Source organism: Hylaeus anthracinus, unplaced genomic scaffold, assembly GCF_026225885.1.
Source record: "Hylaeus anthracinus isolate JK02 unplaced genomic scaffold, UHH_iyHylAnth1.0_haploid 12002, whole genome shotgun sequence".
Classification (NCBI taxonomy): domain Eukaryota; kingdom Metazoa; phylum Arthropoda; class Insecta; order Hymenoptera; family Colletidae; genus Hylaeus; species Hylaeus anthracinus.
Window position 1 is genome coordinate 3,269,351 of NW_026534349.1, and position 18,631 is coordinate 3,287,981.

Below are 18,631 nucleotides of genomic sequence, written 5' to 3' on the forward strand. Positions count from 1 at the left end.
AAGACCAAAGAGGCTGATGGAATGTGTTATATAGAGTATATAATAATAGAATAAGAAATATCAATAGAATATTCAAGAAAACTCTAATACAAATTTTAATATCTGTTTTAATTTTTGTCCAATTCGGATGAAATTTTTTTTTTTATAGTCCCTTCGAGGTTTGTCCAATTTAACAAACGAAACAAGACAGAGGAGTCTCGATCGCGTTATTCGTAATGAAATGATTGAAGTTGAAACCCGGCTGACCCGATTAAAACGATCAATATTTGCCCAGAAATAAAGGTAGGAATTTAATTTTCTTAAGTGTTCGCAAATCTGATTACGTAACTGTTTTAATTTACGAAATGGCTCGCTTTCTTCCTATACAAAGTATGCGCGTTCATAAGCGCTCGCGGGATACTTCTTGCGGTCGTTAAACGTTGAACGACATCGCGATAAGAGTACACCACGTCGTCTGTATACACCGACTACCGTAGACCTTACATCGCTAAACACGCTTTTAGATAGAGCATCCACTTAGGTTTATACAGTTTTTAGTCCCACGTTTAGGCGACGCACGAGCCCGCCAATAGAAGCGATTAGTTTGTACCGGAGACGAGCAAGAAATATCTCTTGAAAATCTGGTCGAAAACACTCGACAAAGTTGGAGGCTAGTTGTGCACGAATTTAAAGAATATCTACATACGGAACATCAAACAGCTTTTTGAATAAAACCGAATTGCCGGATGCGAACGAAGGTAAATAAATTCAACTGCAAGAGACTAAAATTTCGTTCGGTAAAGAAATTCCCGTGAATATTTATCAAAGCGGCATGAAAAGTCTAATTCCGTGGACTGAAATTTAAAAGACACGGTTTTATAAAATGAAGAATCCAACCGACGGTGGATAATCAGTTCGTAATGATTTCGCTAATGAGATATGGAGAGAAATATAAAAATAACATCGAGTAAAAAGATTCGACGTATATAATAAACCTTTAGGAATATTTTTAATAACGCGAAAAGAATTATTTTTAATTGGTACGGTGGCGTTTAACGGTATTCAGGATTAAAGTATCAAATTTTCTCCAAATCTTCAAATTGATATTTTTATTGGCGGTTCGCGATCGTCCAGAATGAAACGACGACGAATACAGCACCGAGAACACCCAACCAAGGTTCCACCTACGAATTTCCGCTTACTTATGCTATGTACACACCGCATGCACGTCTATATATGGACACCCTTATCGTCTACAAATATCAAAAGGATTCACCCGATTCTCCAGGCCACGCGGGGCTTCGATTCATCCCTCGCTCTCTCTCTCTCTCTCTGAAGCCACACACCTCTCGTAGCTCGCCTTTAGGTGTCCTTAGCGTCCCCCCCCCCTCGCACCGTCGATAACAGCAGCACAAAGACGAGTCACGGGGGTGTTCGCGAAAAATAGAGTCAATTTACGGGGGCAACGTTGCCGAATATGATTATCGAGCAAAGGGAAATTTCCACGTGACAAAGAACACAACAAATACAACTGTTACAGGTAACTTAAAATCTTATTACGGGTAACTTAAGATTACGTATCAATTGGGAACTGAAAGGAAGATCCTGCGAATCGAACGAAAACGAGTGCACCAGGATTCGTTGACCTCCTGCTACATTATATGAAAAATAAATTGTGAACTTCAGGACAGATGCTTTCCTACAAGTTTAATCGCGATTACTCGACGTAGCAGGTCTCTCTTGGAAAGCTGAAACAAAATTCATGCAACGGAAGGTTGACACGGCACGTAACGGAACGTGAACTCCACCAAAAAAACGAAGAATGAAAGATACCGTACGAAAGACACAACTTCACCAGCGGAGCCCGAATGACCATTTCAACGTAAAGGGCCCGTCCAGTGGAGAACGTATTTCCCTTTGTTGATCGATGGTTCTACGTGGTCTACGCGAGCCGTTCGTTATGAGAGTGACGCGACCTGTTTTCAAGTATAAAAAACTTTTCCACACCTGTCTTACACCGAAATACGAACGTTAATTGACTGATCCAGGAAAACGTGTGCTAAACGTATCGATGCCAACATAAAGATACGTGCATCGCGAAGAAGAGCATCGTGCACTTTGTGGAACCTTAAAACCTTATCTCAATTTTGTATCAAATTCATAAATAAATACAATAAATAAAAGAACTCGTACAATAAATCCTATCCACCCTCCACTCTTTGCTCGAATAAAAACGAAACATATTCTCCAAACGACCCCTGCGAAATCTCCATTTAAAAAAGAGAAAAGAAAACCTCGGCAAGTACCACTCTCATGGCGAACGGCTCACCCATTGTCATCGAGTCAGGATACGATGGCCGGCGATCGTAGGGTACCCAGAGGCCGCCATGGCCTCGATCTTTGGAAACGATCTCCGTACCTCTCAGACTCGGTCACGCCGACTCGCGAGCAGTGGATCCCGCGTCGATCGATCGGCCGATGAAACTAAACGACCCTCAACGTCGGGGATCGTTCACTACCCGTGATGATAATAGATCTTGTCCTTGCAGTTGCAAGTGGCGCCGCAGAACTTCCGTCGTTCTCTACCCTCCTTGGTGTTCGTCTCGCAGACCCAGGCCCGAAACGTCCTCACCAGCTCGGCGCAGTTCGACCAGAGATCGGTGTAGTAACAGGCGTTCGTGCAGAGCTTCTTGCGCGTGCAATGGTCCTTGCACATGCTGCAAGGCTGCCCAGGCACGTAGGGATGGCCCAGGTGACCCTTGTAATTGCCGCTGCGAACAGGAATCGAGGGGTGGTTAGCTGGGAATTCTTTGGAACCACGAGAACCGCTGGATGAGTATAGAATTCAGCAATTTTTATATGCCTCAATGAAACCTGGACAAGAGTAAACTTTAACTCGCCTATGAAGAAATGCAGCGAACCCTTCGTGGGTAATTTTAATAAGAAATTAATGTGCCTCTTCCCTCTGGAATTTAAGCAAGCATATTAGGTATGCGTTGACTGTTAAACACTGAATGTTGCACGCGATTTAACAGAGAACCGTCGGCCCGCCTTTACCAGTCCCTCGACGCTTCCATTTTCCCCTCGTCGCCAAAACACCAGGGAACGACCTTAAGCCAATTTCCAAACGGAGCGTCGGCCACAATTAATTTACATTTAGAGTATTTTTGCCGCGGTCCCGACCGCAATCATCGCGCCGTGTTTTGAATTCAAATGGCCGGCTGCCCTACGTGTATATGCGAAATTAATTACGAGATCGCGCCAAACACGGGCGAAGGAAAATTATGGCTGAACGCCGGAGCTTTTTTTACTTGTAAACACTGCTGTTCGAGTTAGAGAAATTAATCTATTAAGAATAAAAATAATCGAGGTAAGATACCAAGATTCCAACACACGCCAGCTATGTATCAATTGTAACTAGACTACGGATATGCAAAAATATACAAGAATGTGTACAGATATATGAATATTCGAAACGTTACACCATTCGTAAGACGAAACATACTTCGACCTAACGCTTCTTCATCTGTGAAAATAAAAATATAAATTTGCGTACATATCCACAGTCTAATTATTTCAAATTGTTTCGTCATACTTATTTCTATCGCGGCGAAACAAGTGCATGCGCATACAACGAGACAGCGTCGAGGAGGAAAAAGCTGTTTCGAAACAGCACGTGCGCCATGTCGAGCGACGGAAATTCTCTACCAGATTCCACGGCGCGGTTTAATTGCCGAGAGATTTGTAGCGAGTCGCCAAAAAGTGGCCACGCTCGGGAAATACCAGGAAAAGATGCGTTCCCCCGTGGGAACTGGGTCAAACATCGGACGAAGTCGGTGAAACGTGATTCGTTCGTTGGCAAAAAGCAACATTCGCTTGTACGAAGCGTGCCAGAAGAACGTGCGAAACGCGATGGTCGTCGAAATCCAGTCCATTCCAAGTCGGACCAGGAATACTCGCGATTGTCCGTTGTCGCGCGAACGTCGAGCTAATTACCTTAAACAGGCGATCGATCTTTTCGATCGTGGATCGCGTTTCTATAATAAATCGTCGACGATCCGATCGACTTGAAAATAGGTTACACGCATCGACGAGAATAATTAATTCGCGAAATGTCCTCATTCTGGAACGCGAGATAAATCACGAGAATAACGGAAAGCCTGGAATGAAAGTGCACGGTACGTTGGCGGGTGCACGCGCGGTGGAGCAATCGTGAGAAGCTCGAAGGGAATACGTACGAGGTGCTTCAACTCCTCATAGACGAGCGTATTGTTGGTAGTCCACATTGTATCGCGTTTGCTTTAGCTGCTCGTTTCCCGCGTTCTTTATTCTCCCCTGACAAGTGGTTCTTTCGCGGGTCGGCTGCTGTATTGCGCGCTTCGCTGTTCCAACGCGTACCGAGGGAACAACTCGATAGTCTTGGCCGAGAGTGCCAATCGAATCCTATCCTAACGAATCAATTATTTCTATAACTGAAATAGATAACGGAATCCTTGTCCAATCGTAGAATAAACAGAGAAATTTCATCATTCCGACACGTTTAAATGATTCACAATTTAAGGCTCACTCAATCGACGAGTTGACTCTTCCAGGGCCGGTGCAGAGTCATTTTTAAATTGTATGTCGTCCTGTTCAACGTCAAATATCTCCAAACACGAGTCGATGCCTTCATTCTCAACGCAAAGCCTCTCTCAATCGTCGAGTTAATTCGTCCTGCCACAGCGCAGAATCATTTTCAAATGTTATCTCGTTCCATCCAACGACAAACATGCCCAAACACGAGTCGATCTTTGATTCTCAACGCAAGGCCTCCTTCGATCCACGAAACAACTCGACCTACCCCAGTGTAATATCATTTTCAACCATTACCTCGTGCTGTCCAACGACAAACATCCTCAAACACGAGTCGACCTATCCCAGAAACACTTCCAAACGTCGAGTTAACCCCTGCCTATCCCGGTGATTAAATCTATCCGCGCTCAAGCGAACAATACAGAGATCTCTGTCCACGCGGAACAATCCCGTTTCCAACGACGCCAAACCGCGAAGCGCAAGATTAAACGTCCGCTAACACGGAAACGGCGAAACATTTTCGAAGCAGGCGCGCGTTACACGACCACCGGAACACGCTGTATCTTTCAATTGGGAGGTAATCCTGTTAAAGCTCGAGTCGCGATTGTTATTCTCCCAGCGAGCCACTTTCCACGCGTAACGGCCAACGTAAAATGAAGTTCCCGGGGAACCCGTTCGGAGGGGAACAAACATCGATATAATGGAGTGCGAGAGTACGCGCAGAAACCACTGGATGGCTCTTCCGGATGGTGTGATACCGCGCAGCTCCATTAGCGGTAGTTACAACCGAGGAGAAGGCTGATTGTACGCGGAAAAAAAAAACGAGTCTATAACAAAGTCTGTGCACGGCGGATAGCCGGGCCGAACGGCGTTGTTTTAATCTGTATGCTCACCTTGGGGCGTAGTTGCACACGTACATGAAGAAATCCTTGCCCAACGGACCCCTGCCGCCTGTGCAGTGGCTAACCCCGCAACCAACCAGGTGCGTCGTCGCCCACGCTATCTGGGTGTAATGGCCGATCTCGTGCAGGTCGTTTGTCTCGTCGTCCCCGTACTTGTAGTCTTTGTACTCCATGTACCACATCCTGATGGGGAAGTTCCTGCGAACAGAGGGGTTGAAAGGTCAGAGGTGCGTCCGGGAATTCTGGGTGCATTCACAGAGTCGAGTGGAGGGATGAATGTTTAAATAATACCTTCTTAGGGTGTACCCTAGCAGGAAGGAGGGAGGCACTTCGATAAAGGATTGAATAGAAAGTGTATGCTTTGCTTTACTTTGCTCAAGTGGTATTGCACAATTTTCTGACTCGAACTGAGAAACTAGAAATGGGGAGAGGGGTTGCCAAAATTGGCCTACTTTCGAGTAGAGATCCTTCAAATTATAGTGTTTGGGTATGAAGAGCGACGCATTTCAATGAAAGACTGAATGGAAAGTATACGCTTTGTTTGACTTTGAGCTATTGCCATTCTCAAACTGTATACCAGAATTCAATAGAAGAACAATCCTCTGAATTAGTGTTTGGTTGCAAAGGATGTATCCCAATGAGAAAGGTGGTTTCGTCTAGACTCCAATGAAGCTTTCTCCATTGAAATGTCCCGGTCACAGGGAAGATAATAGAAGAAACGTTCCGTTCGAAAGAATCGTATGGAATCAATTAAAACGGAGACGGACGTGGTGCTCCACGGTTCCATCGGAATTGTTCGCAGGACAGAAAGACGTGGAAGTGACATCGGCGACAATTGTTCGGCGAACGTCAACAGGTGGCTCCCCGAGGAGACCAACGAGTGCGAAAGCGAGTTATCGTTAGACAGAAATAGGACAATAGCGAATTGTAATCCCGAATAGGTCGAAACTTTCGTGTCTGAACGATAATCAGCTCTTTCACTGAAACGCTACGGTCTTCGATGTATGGGAGCCAGGAATAGACCTGCAGTGGAACATCCTATTCATAGCCAGACGACGATATTTGGAAGAGGAAGCTTTTGGATAATCGATCGCCCAGTTTTCTAAGATTCTGTTATATACTGTAGCAAACGTGGTATAAATAACAGAAGGGGATGAGTTTGAAACTTTTAAAATTACATCATTTTCGTGCAGTTGAACGCTTCCTGAAATAGGACACTCGGTATGATATAATGAAATTCATGTCACTCTTGGGCATAAAATAGAAATTAATTGAATCGATATTATACCCGAGCAACCAAAGAGAATGGAAACTCTTTTCGAACGATTTAAAGTAGATCAAGCTTGTAATTCTGATTGAACCGACTTCGAAAAGGTTACTCGATTCGACGTGTATTTTTTAACGACTGACTCCGCTTCAACGTCAATCGTTCCCAAACGGAACGTGATCGATTCCTTGCGAAAATGTTCACTCAGGAATTGATAACGCAAGAAATTTCCAGCACGGAAAGCAGATACGTTGGTTTTTTTCCTAACGATGGCGGTCGTCGCGAAAAGACAAAAAATTCAATTAATCGAAGCGTATCGACGGACCAATTCAACGAGAATAGAAATTCGATTTTCACTGGTATTTCACAATATCTGGCAGTTGGAATTCCGCACTTCGTGCGCCAGAATTCCGCGGTTGCTCGGGAACCGCGAAACAATCATCCGCTGTAATAGATCTACCTTTCAGAAACGAATGGGCTCTGCGCGTGGCAGCGTTTGAAAGAATACTCCCTCGTGCAAAGTTAAACGTCCACTGTACCCTCGTTATCCCGTCATGTGTTTAAAAAAAAAAAAGTGGGTCAAATTGCGCTGGAATTCAAATAAAATTAGAATTAACACGTCGACTGCCAGTCCGATCCACATTGAACTGCATACAGGGCTAAAATTTTGTCACGAAACAATTAGAAACTATAGAATCTAACACTTGTCGTATCGCTTATTTTGTATCCCTATAAAAATTAAAATTAATTGTTGAAGTTGAAGTTGAGTGAAAAGCTCTGTCACCCACGTATGGATAACGTGGCGATCAACGTGTTAAAATAATAAACTTCGGAGCTCACCAAAGGGTTCGTCCCGTTGTTATGAAAATGTTTTGTCCGCTCTGGCCGAAACCGTCCAAGTATAGGCCAGTTGCATTGTCATGGACCAATCCCAGACACTGATTAGCCCACCTCTGCGCCGATTTAGCCAAGCCTGGATGCCACTTCTGAAACAATCGTTTCGTCGGAGTTAGTCGCGTTAAAAGAACCGGAAGGCACTCGTTCCAGTTTGGCCCATGAAACCAAAGCGACCGTAAGAAAACGCCGCCTCGATTATTCGAACCGGTGTCGTTAATTTCCCAGGCAACGAGCCCTGTTATAATCGTAACAGTTGCGATCCAAGTTCCCTCATAAAAATTTATAGCTTCCCTCGACGACGCGATATTGCATACCGTCGTCGAAAGGGTGTTAAACTGCTCGCACGGACGCCTCCGCCAGGACGAGTATCCCTCAGACACTTGTAACTCGCCCACGCGATGTCCATGAAGATTACACGGATAGCGAGAGCTAGCGTTCGCCTCGTCGAACACGATTACGCAGGATAAACTGTTTTAAACAACTGTCTATTAAGATGCAAGGGTGTGGGTGGTCGCTCGGGTATTTCAGAATCAAAGTCAGAAATTGATATCTAATTAGTTCACGAATATCACGTACCCTCTTTGAATCGACGATATATATATATATTCTGCTTCTCTTAATCGATTCGTATTTCTGTCTGTCTGAACTTTACTTAATTTCAACTCACTCTTCCGAAAGATGAATTACTTTAAAATTAAAATGCCACGAGGCTCCTTCGAGACTGAATATTTCATTCAATTCAGATAACGTTCACGATTAAATTTTTACAGAATCGCTTCGCATCTAGATTTCACATCGTCGACGATTTACATTTAATTTCCAATCGATACGAACCAGAATAATTCCGGTCTGCAAACTATTCGCGGGAACGTTCACCCCCTCCGACGCAGACGGGATTCTCCCCCACGGTATTTCGCAGTTAAAAAATTTCGACGCGCTCGTATATCTCGGCGAGGGATGAGTATAATGGATGAATTCATCGCGCGTACAGCGACGACGCGATAAATTTTTATGAGGCCGTTTACAATGCAAGTTTTCTCGCGAGGGTATACGGCGCGCTGTATAAACGAGTTAACGGCGTGTCGTCTTGCTTCCAATCCGACGTAACGAACCCCGTCCGACGCGAATCAAAAACGCGACATACGCGAGATCCTCTCCGGACGAAAACGAGTCGGCTTTAGGGCTCGATACTTAGGCTCGCAAATTTTTAAAGCATCGCGGAAACATGATTTGCAGAGACTTGAAACTCTTCGGAGTTGCCGACATTATTTCAGATTTTTAGAAACTTACAAACGATGATAGTCCTGGTAGCGTTGAAAGTCTTTCAGAGACTTTCAGAGACTTGCGAACCACATACGGTCTTGATAGTCTCGAAACTCTTTAGAATCATCAGGACTGTTAAAGTCTTTGAAAATGATAAAGACTTGCAAAGAGTTGAAAGTTATTTTGAATCATCTGGAAATTCGTTCCTCGACTCCAGACGTCTCGAATCGCGTTACTAGTTTCCAATTCGAAATTATCTCCGCAAAGCGAACGAACCGAGCTATTTCACTCCGGAATTAGATCTCTCCCCCCCTCTCTCTCTCCGCCCCTCCACGCCTCCGTCCACGATTATTAATTGCACCAGTGTTTCTATTAACGCGCTTCGTTCGCGATGCAATGCAATTATTTCGGTTAAATGGACTCCAGACAATTAGACTAATTGTATCCAGTTGAGCGTCCGGTATCCAGGCGTCCCTGTGCTCGGTGTCTCTTTTGTGAATGCAATTTAAACAATCTTTCACCCGTTTTACGTTCGAACGCGTAATCTGCTTCGTGAAACTTGTAAAACGCTTAGCGTTTCGGGGAGACTTAACGAACGACGGCGTTAAAAAAAGTACGAAACAACTTAAATTTTCCTTTTACACGAGGTACATGTTGAACTCGAACGAATTCCCTCGCAGTTAATTTCTCGAAGTAGATTTCATTTCAGCGACAAGCATGTATCCGAATTCATTTTTGTCTAGGCTTCCTAATTAAAGTGTACCCGAAAAAAGAAAAAAAGAAAAAAATCATAACGAGGTATATCGAAACTGATATTTAAAAGAACCAAGGAAGACCAATCTTTGAGTATCTCGAATACATTGATCGTCGTGAACATTCGCATTAATGTTGGCAGCCTCGAAGAGGGCCTGTTAGATCCCACGCGTCGCAGGCAGACTCGCAAACAGCGCCCAAGAACTCCCACGCGTTCCCTCAAAGCAAAATTACCAGCGTATTCAAAGGGACTCGTGGAACACGTCGCTCCCATGTAGAACCAATCTTGCATACCGACGAGTGCAGCGGGATTCGATTATTCCGTTGCACTTGATCAAGTGCGACAGCCTCTCCAAGTAACAGGCGATTCGAGCGACCGTTTAAAAGCGTTCCGAAGCGGATCGTTGACCGTTCGAGCGAGTGGAAACATCTGTAACGCGGCAACCTAACGACCGTGTGTTCTCCTCGGAACAGACAAATCCCCTTTCGAGGAAGCAACGAGCTGCGTACCCGGGTCGCGTTTTCTTTCCTCAAAAAACAACCGAGCCAGCTGCTTTTGTCGCGCTGGCTAACGAAGCGTAGCCAAGGACACAAAGGCAACCGACGGTTCCAGCGAGTTTAACCCTTTATTTGCTAATGCCGGGAACGTCATTTTCGCGTACGGCTTAATTGGAATTTCCACGTCGACTGGGTCAGGTATTACACTTTCGTATTCTTCGTGGTAACCCTTGGAAGTGTCTCGGGGGAGCGAGTTATGAACGCTGAGATGACGAGGAGCCCCTTTCTCGCGGGATGTAACGATAGTGGAGATCTTTTCTTGACGGTGGTACGAGTCTGACGTAGGTATCTCGCGTCGAGTATTTGTGAATTTATATATTTATGTATATATGTATGAATCTTCGTACGCATATCGATACATTCAGGTAGTTATAACGATTTTGGTTGCTCGAATTTTAGCTGACACTAGAAAGCATGCTACAAAAGGACCCCATCAAGATTTACAGATCGCCTCTGCGGGAATGTACTTCGTGTAGAATTATATTATATACTTTCCGATCGTCTTGAGACAAAGGTTCTGTCTGGTAGCCAACGTGTCAACGTATCCATCCCCTTCGGTAGCACCCCAACGAGGGTCGCAACCTGTAACCCCGTAAATATTGAAAGCCTCGTGCTTCATTTGGCTTGGCAATCCGGTCACGTTGTTACCGCAGCTCGGCAGAGAGTTCGCAGTTAGAGGTAACGGGAAAGAAACAAACAAAGTGTTACTGGGTCGTTTCATAGAATCCTCGGGAGCGTGCAATTCCTTCGCAACGTATGATACCGAAAGATTTCCGGTGGATACTTCCATTGCGTTATCGATCCCGCTATCGATCCCGCGCAATGAAATCGAAGGAGAACGACATTGTTTATACCAAAAGCGGCCACGCCTGATTATGTAAACTGCAGTTGGTGCGTTAAGTTTAACGTCTCGTCGGGACAAACGCGATCCGAAAGTAATTTCCATCCTCGCGATAAAGCCCGCGGGATTTCGGTTCAGCTCTTTCTCGACCGAGCATTTCGGAAATCGTAAACGAAGTACCGATAGTGCTTTCTATTGGGTACTTTTGAACGTAACGAGAATGCTCGCGGAAGTCGACGGAATCGATTCCACGTTCTGGAGAAAATAACACGGAGGAGTGGAGTGGAATGATTAGTTTTCGTTTCGAGAAAGGATTGAATCGTAATTTTTTTTATGTTTCAAGGGTGGGTTCGCGCCGCTATTGTAGCCAAGATTCGAGAATTTTGTTCACGAAGATTAAATAGAGATTTTAGTAAGTTTAATAAGAGAATTAGGAGACGGTATTTCCCCACAGAGTACACTGCGACATCGAAACCAGCATCAGCACCCACGAGAAACCAAAATCTCTCTTGTGGACTTTCTTGAGAAAAAAATCTCCCTCCATTTGTCGAGTAAGATTAATAAATCTTCAAGGTGTTGGTCTCGGGTACCAAGGAACCCCCGATTCTAGTCTGGAACTAGCAGTGTCGGCAAAATTGCCTCGAATATCAGGCAACATCCCGGACCCTGGTCCCTCGAATCGTTCAGAAATTGTATCTCGAAGGTGAACGAGAACGATGAGTCAGGAAAAGGCGAGCGTCTTTCAGAGCGATCACGTTCCAACATGGAGGTTCCAACATTGTCCGTGGACACGAGCTCTCGCATCGATAGAAACAGCCCCACGGCCCTGTTCGTCTCCTCTGAACGCATTACGGTCTCATAACCCTGAAAGACGCGAGGCGAGGGCCGCTTCTCAACCCCTTAAACCTCCTCGCTTCCTCGATCGGTCTTCCTCGCCAGGCTTTGAAGTTCCATCGATTTCGCTGGATCACCGGGCGAAATCCCGCGGCGCGGATACCCCGCTGGTAATTTTCCAGCACTCTTCCAGATGGAATCGTCTCGGGATTCCTCGGGCTTCCGATCCGTGGAAATTACGATTGGCTCGCGCTTAACGCGATCGCCTCCGTCGAGATTTGCGTTCACGGGCAAAAATTGGGATCGTGGCACCGCGGAAAGTTGAGACTGAGGAGATTGGAGGCCGTTCGTTATCTCTACTTGGTTAGATTGTTTCTTGAGAACTGAAGCGTCTTTTGGAGACATTCCTCTACGCTCAGAGAGCGCTTGGAGTTGTGAAGGATTGGGGGATGGTGAGCTTATCATCGTTGACAAGTTTGTGTTCACGTAGATTTCTTGGGAAGAGATACATTTTATCGGTGTGATCATTCCTACGTGGTTTTATGCATCGACCGTGTCAAGTCTTGTCATGTTTGCGCAAAATAATTAGATTTCATCTGTCTTATTACTCTTGAGATATAATCGACTAAAAGAAAATAACAAATCCTTCGTTTAGACGATATTAAATTCATTCGAATACGAAAAAAAGAATTTTCCACTTTTCCGTGCGATGCAAATGGTTTGATACTGTTTATAGAGTCTTGGAAGAGGATGGACGAGAATTTTTCAAATTTTCTGAAACCAAGTCCACTTGATGGGCCGATAGTAAAATAATTATTTCACCCCGACGAGAACAGGAATTTTTAATCGAAATTCCTTTTTCGTCCTTACAAGGAGGAGTTACAAGTGCCTCGGGAGAATCAGAAACGCCCAATGTAAATTTTCCGATACATAATCGATAGGAAGCTTGCCAAGTACTTACCATTACGAGCATGTTAGCGGCGGAAGGTTTGACCTGGGTGCGAAAGTGGTTGTGAGTATCGACGATCTTCTGCCTGACCTTGCTGTTGCTAGTCCTGATTAACTTGACGGGCACCCTCTCGCCGTAGAGCCTCGGCGCTGCAAGCAAAGGCAAACGTTCCTCTCAGGTCGCGATAACCGATATTCGTTGCCAATAAAAGTCCTCTCTATACGCGTTGCCCCATTTCCTCCCCCTTTCGCGGCGGAACAAGTGTCCGCTTTAAAGGGGAATATCGACTGCTTCGGCTACGTCCAAACGAGCAATAACATTCTATTTTCATACCCTTCAACCTTACAGCTGCCGCTGGATGCGACGCCCCATCTCGAAAATCAGATGCAGCGAGAGAATTTCCCTTGGAATACGGCTACTGGAAACGCGTTCTTTCAGAATAACGCGTTGAAATGTTTCAAAGTTTCTTTGGTAGAATTAAAGGTGATCGAGAAGAACTCGAATCGTAGAATCGGAGAAGGCTAGAATTCAAAAGAAGTCTAAAACTGACGAATTGAACACATCGAAGAATTGAGAAACCGAGGAATCGAACACGTCGATGAATGAAGAAATTGAAGAATTGATCGCAACGAAGTGTTCAGACACCGAGGAATGGAAGAAATTAAAGAATTGTAAAGAAACGAAGAATTGAGAAAAATGTTAAAAATAAAGACTCTAAGAGCCCAAGAGTTCAAGATCCAAGTATCGAAATATTAAGTACATCGGTTTCAAAAGAAAGAACTCAAATAATGTATATTGTAAATGAAAACTGAAACTCGTTGCAGAACTGATTTATTACGAGCGTCGTGGTTCTCTAAATTCACCCTCGAGTAAATACGGAGTACGAGTTTCTTTGGGACGCAGATTCGACGACAGCTGCGTCGAGATTTTCGCCGCGGCGCAAAACGAACGAGAAAACCCTTTCCTCGACATCAGCAGACCATTTTCTGGCGAATCTATGGGGCGAACTTTTGTGTCAGGGACTTGGCGAAAAAATTCGTGAAAATTATGAGCCCCGGATTTATATTGAATCTCGATAGCGCTGTACCCAAAGCTCCCTTGTAGCTCCTGCAGATAAATGCTGCTGTCTTCGATCCAACCACGTCGATTCAAACGTCGGACAAATTTTCTAAAGCTTAAAGAAGTTTCTTAATGTTACCAAAAACGTCAAGCCCATTAAAATCGTATATTCGTGACATAAATTACGGCTCGATTTTCCGATTGAAAGGCCAACATTTGTCTAAGGAAATTCCCCGCGAGTTTAACTACGAAAGATAAACGTCGTCAAGCGATGAATTATTCCAGAACTTTGTTTCGAACCCTAAGTAGGATCGACCATTTGACCCTAACTCGTGAGCGAGCTATTCACTTTGCCAGGAGCTGACCCACGATGGGCCAAATGTTAAATTAGGGTCTGAGATTGTTTCGACCGAGATTTTATCAAGATACGAGTGGATAACGTCTGATCCCTCGAATTCGTAACCCAATAAATTAGGATCGCGAGGAATTTACAAGGAGATCAAGTTACAAGGAGATCTTTGTCTGCGCTCGGGAGCTTAGCGAATGACAGTGGAGATTGGATGATTTGAGAATGGTCTCAACAACGGATAATTTCCAATGATTCCGCGTGACCTGGCCAGCCTAACTCTGTCAGGGTGAATTTAGCATTAGGTTGTCCTGAAAATTTCTTTCGCAAGTTGTATGCGATAATTAGTACGCGATAATATAACAAAATTCATATTATAATTGCAGAGTAAAATAAATTCCTATTTGTGTTCAATTTTTGTAGGTACGTTTGCGAACATTTTATAAGGTAAAGATGCACAATGATCCGCGGTATAGCAATAATTCAAGGTGTATCGACTAGCCAGAGAGTAACTATAACTAAAATAAAATGTTCAATTCAGAAACCAGGGTATGCAATTAAATGTCCCGATACGAAGTATGTTTTCGAAATTAAACGAAACCCATTATTATCGCGAGAATGTTACTTTGTGTGCACGTTTCGTTATTTTATCCTCCTCCCGCGTGATTATTGAAACTTCACGAACAGACCTGTCATTGCAGACCACTTCCGAGTTATAAATGCGTGCTATCGATGGAAACCACTCTGTTAATTATACCATACTTTAAACTGTATTCTCACGTCGTGCGCGTTATTGTATTAATAAAAGCGACAGAGTGTTTTACGTTTACATCGAAATTCTGCTGGACATCATATTTCGCTCAGTTTCAACGAGTTCGTTTCAAACCGTGCACGGCGCTCGTACGAAATTATTTGTAACATTTCGCGTGCGACCATTTACAAAAAGAAAAAACACAGAGCGTTCCGTGACATGTGGTGCGATTGACAGACAGGGCTTTGTACACGCAAAAGTGAACCAAAAACGTAGAATAAATTTTGCAGACGTACTAACATCTACGATATAGTTTTGCAGAAAAAATTACTTCTGAGAACTGCGTTATGTTATTTGACTGCGATGTTAGCGTGCGTGCGTCAATTATAAAAACAGAAATAGAATTTTTGATTACACGTTTTTACCTTTACACAGGTAAAAACATTGCGTTCGAGCGTGATCGACATTTCTATCGATATGAAATAAACAAAATTCCGGTGAAATGCGGGCCCCAAACAATTTCAAAATTGTTTTCCTCGAAAACAAGGCAAGGATTGTAAAAACTTCATTCCACGTTTCCGATTTTATTTTTCGTGTAAAATAACGAGAGCAAAAATGTCCTCCAAAATTCTACTAAAATTGCGACGTACTAGTAATAATACTAATCAGAGTATCATTTATATTTGGACATGTGGACATGTTAAATTTCAAGCTCGCCGCCGTAAATATCTAGCTCGAATAACGACTAAAGTGAAAAATAGGCTAGCCTGTGTGTACGGACATAAATTGTTTGCAGATCACAATTCGCGACCCGCATTTTCACCGATAACGTTCACCGTGCCGTTGAAACCGAGTTGAATTTTAAATATCAGAGATAAAGACCGTGGGAGTATAAAACAGAAGATATCAGAGAGCGCGAAACGTCCTTGTTATTGCGCGAGAAAATTTGCGACACGTTCTCGTATCTTCGTACAGGTTTTCTTCTGCATAAATTCTGCTCGTAGATTATGGAATTCCCCGAATACTCGCGGAACTATAGCGGCGTATATACACTACAGCATCCCTGAGCGTTGTTTACAGATACTTTGTGTCGCTACTTTTTTCCAACCCCAAAAATAGAGACGACGAAGATCGGAACCGTAACAGCTGCGCATAATTAATACTCGTGGAATTTTTCAGGAAACCTCTGCGGTTAAAGCATTGGAACGATTGCTATTATTAATAAAAAAAAAAAAGTGAGAGCAACTTCTTAGACACAATGGTGAAATTTTTGTCATCACGAGTCTTTTATATCATTTTCAGAATACCTATTAGCGAATGAAAGTTGGATAAGGAGTATTCAATCTGCGTGAAAATGTCGCGCAAACGTTAAACGAGTCTGGGATGTCGTATTAGAAATTCCACCTACGAAATTTGTTATTGGAGGCTTCGGAGGGAATACAATATGTACGTATTTTCATCGCGATGCAAGCACGAAATCGGAGACTCCGCGTTGTAGTCTAGCTGAATGAAACTTTCAAGGCTTCCACGACCTGTATTCGTATCAACAATAGGGTTCCCGATATAAACCGTGTACACAGCATCCCGTGTAACCAGAGCAGTTTAATTCTACGTGGTTAGGAGGGAATATTTTTCGTATAAATGGTCAAGTGAAGTTTGTTTTAAAGGTTTTAGCACGGAACATTGGACAGTCCTAGCAATTAGCAACGTTTTCGGAGGTGGAAGGAGAGAAACGATTGAAATAAATGATACTTTACTGGGTTTACTGCGATGCGTCTTCCGTGGCACGGCCGCCGGCAGCGCCAGAGCTATCAGGACGATAATCCACAGCCACCTCATAATTTTCGATTACGACCTGGAACACACGAACGGACATGTTATCCCATAAAACTGATAAAAAGTTGCAGGGGGAATTTAAAACCTTAAGGGGACAGCGTAACATCCGTGCGATATGATGTAAGGCTTGCGTGACTCCTCGAACGCCCATGTAGTTGGAAAGGAATTATGGTTTCGCGCGCTACGTACCTCAGAAAATACCAATTCCTATATTACCATAATATTTCATTTCACATTTTCCTAATAATAACATCGTTGCGGAAGCACGAAGACGTCGTGTGTCCTCTAATTATTTAAAATTAATCGTCTAATTTTTCTATCGGTTCTCTTAATCCTCACTTGACCGATTAGTTACACGTGACCACCCAACAAAAAATATCACGTCGTCTTTGAAGGTTTCCTTGGCGGTGTACGTATTTCAAAAACCTGGATCGACTTCGCCGAACGTAAAAACGTGAAAATAAAACGGTAAGCCAGGAAGACTGCGTCCTGCGAAAGTGCACTCAAGGGCTGCGAGTTTCCTCTACTAAAGCTGGACTTTTTCAAAACAGTGCGCTCGAACAGATTAAAAAATTAGAGATCTTGTAGAGTAAGGTTCACGGAAAACCGTGATATATTTCTTTTTTATACGTTTTCCACCAGGATCTTTTAATAAAATAATTATTTCCAGTGGTAATATTACCCTGTTTGTTATACGAGATCGTGAAAGCTGAAACGGAATAATCCTGCTAGCTTTCGCGTTGAGTAATGGTTATGGTTCTTGAAGAGTTTAATTTAATATCGATCAGGCGCAGAATTTGTTTCTGTATCGCTTTATTGCCTAGGAAAATGAAGTTTTCATTCGAACCAAAATTTATTAATGTCGCTGGAATTGTATTTATTTCTATGGTTTTAACATTCAATTTTCAAGAAAAATTTAATTAAACATCTCGTTCGGATTCTATTTAAATAAACGAACGGTTGCATAAACTTTGAAATTGGTGGGTGCAATTGTTTTTCAGAAATAAGCCACGAAACATTTTTCAATTTCGGGGTCATCAAAGTAGGCTAAACTGTTAATGTCGCGTCCCCTTTTAGGTCTCTTATGTTTTCATTTCCTGCTCTTTTCTGGCCGGCTGCTTCGCTTCTCGTTCCTGATTTTCCGTTTTCGCGCACGTACGCCCGCCTATCAGAAGCGGATACGAGCACGCGACGTCATTTCGTCGCGGAAAAGGGGAAGATAAGAAGCTTCGTAAGAGGTTTTCTTTAATAAATACCTCGCCACCGGCGAACGGAAACATAATGAAGCCAGCTTACGCGAAATAGTCTCGTTCGATGTGGAACACGAAGTACAGACTTGCAAAAAATCGAAATTAATTAACTGAAGAATTGAAACGAAGGGTGCAACATTCTATTTAATCTTTTCGCGAGCAATTGTCGCACAGCCGTTTCCTGTCACGATCCTTTGGCATAAATTAAAGTATCAGCAATTCCATAGAGTTTCAATAATATTCATTTTCAAGGTCCTTTGTAATTCAATGGTAATTAACTTTCATTCCACTGCACCCCAAGCAAAGAAGTCCGACCACTTAATACTCAATTAACCGTTTCCTTTCTTTGGAGCCCATTTAATATCGTTTTACAACAAAGCTCGTCAATTTGAAATTTCGTTATTTTTAAGAACTTCGTCAGGGATCATGTCGCGAAATTCGCGTTACGTTGAAAACCGTGAACGAGGAAACTCGCGTCGTCTCCGCCTGCCATTAATCACAATTCCCCGTTTCAGAGGCAAATTTCATTATTTAGGGAACGCGAAACAGGGATGTCCACCGTCGCGACGAGGGC

At 43.5% G+C, this 18,631-nt stretch overlaps 1 protein-coding gene across 2 annotated transcripts in view; it reads right to left on the reverse strand.

Annotated features, from left to right (window-relative positions):
- Window positions 1-2,133: 2,133 nt before the first annotated feature.
- The window catches only part of LOC128891542 (cysteine-rich venom protein-like), a 59,031-nt gene continuing 42,533 nt past the window's right edge, over window positions 2,134-18,631 (reverse strand). For both annotated transcript variants that reach the window (XM_054151102.1, XM_054151101.1), the window contains exons 2-6: window positions 16,729-16,826; window positions 12,828-12,964; window positions 7,561-7,706; window positions 5,445-5,651; window positions 2,134-2,750 (exon numbers count right to left, since the gene is read on the reverse strand). In XM_054151102.1, coding sequence (XP_054007077.1) covers window positions 2,495-2,750; window positions 5,445-5,651; window positions 7,561-7,706; window positions 12,828-12,964; window positions 16,729-16,810 — 828 coding nt within the window. In that variant the 5' untranslated portion in view covers window positions 16,811-16,826 and the 3' untranslated portion in view covers window positions 2,134-2,494. The remainder of the gene's footprint in view (window positions 2,751-5,444; window positions 5,652-7,560; window positions 7,707-12,827; window positions 12,965-16,728; window positions 16,827-18,631) is intronic.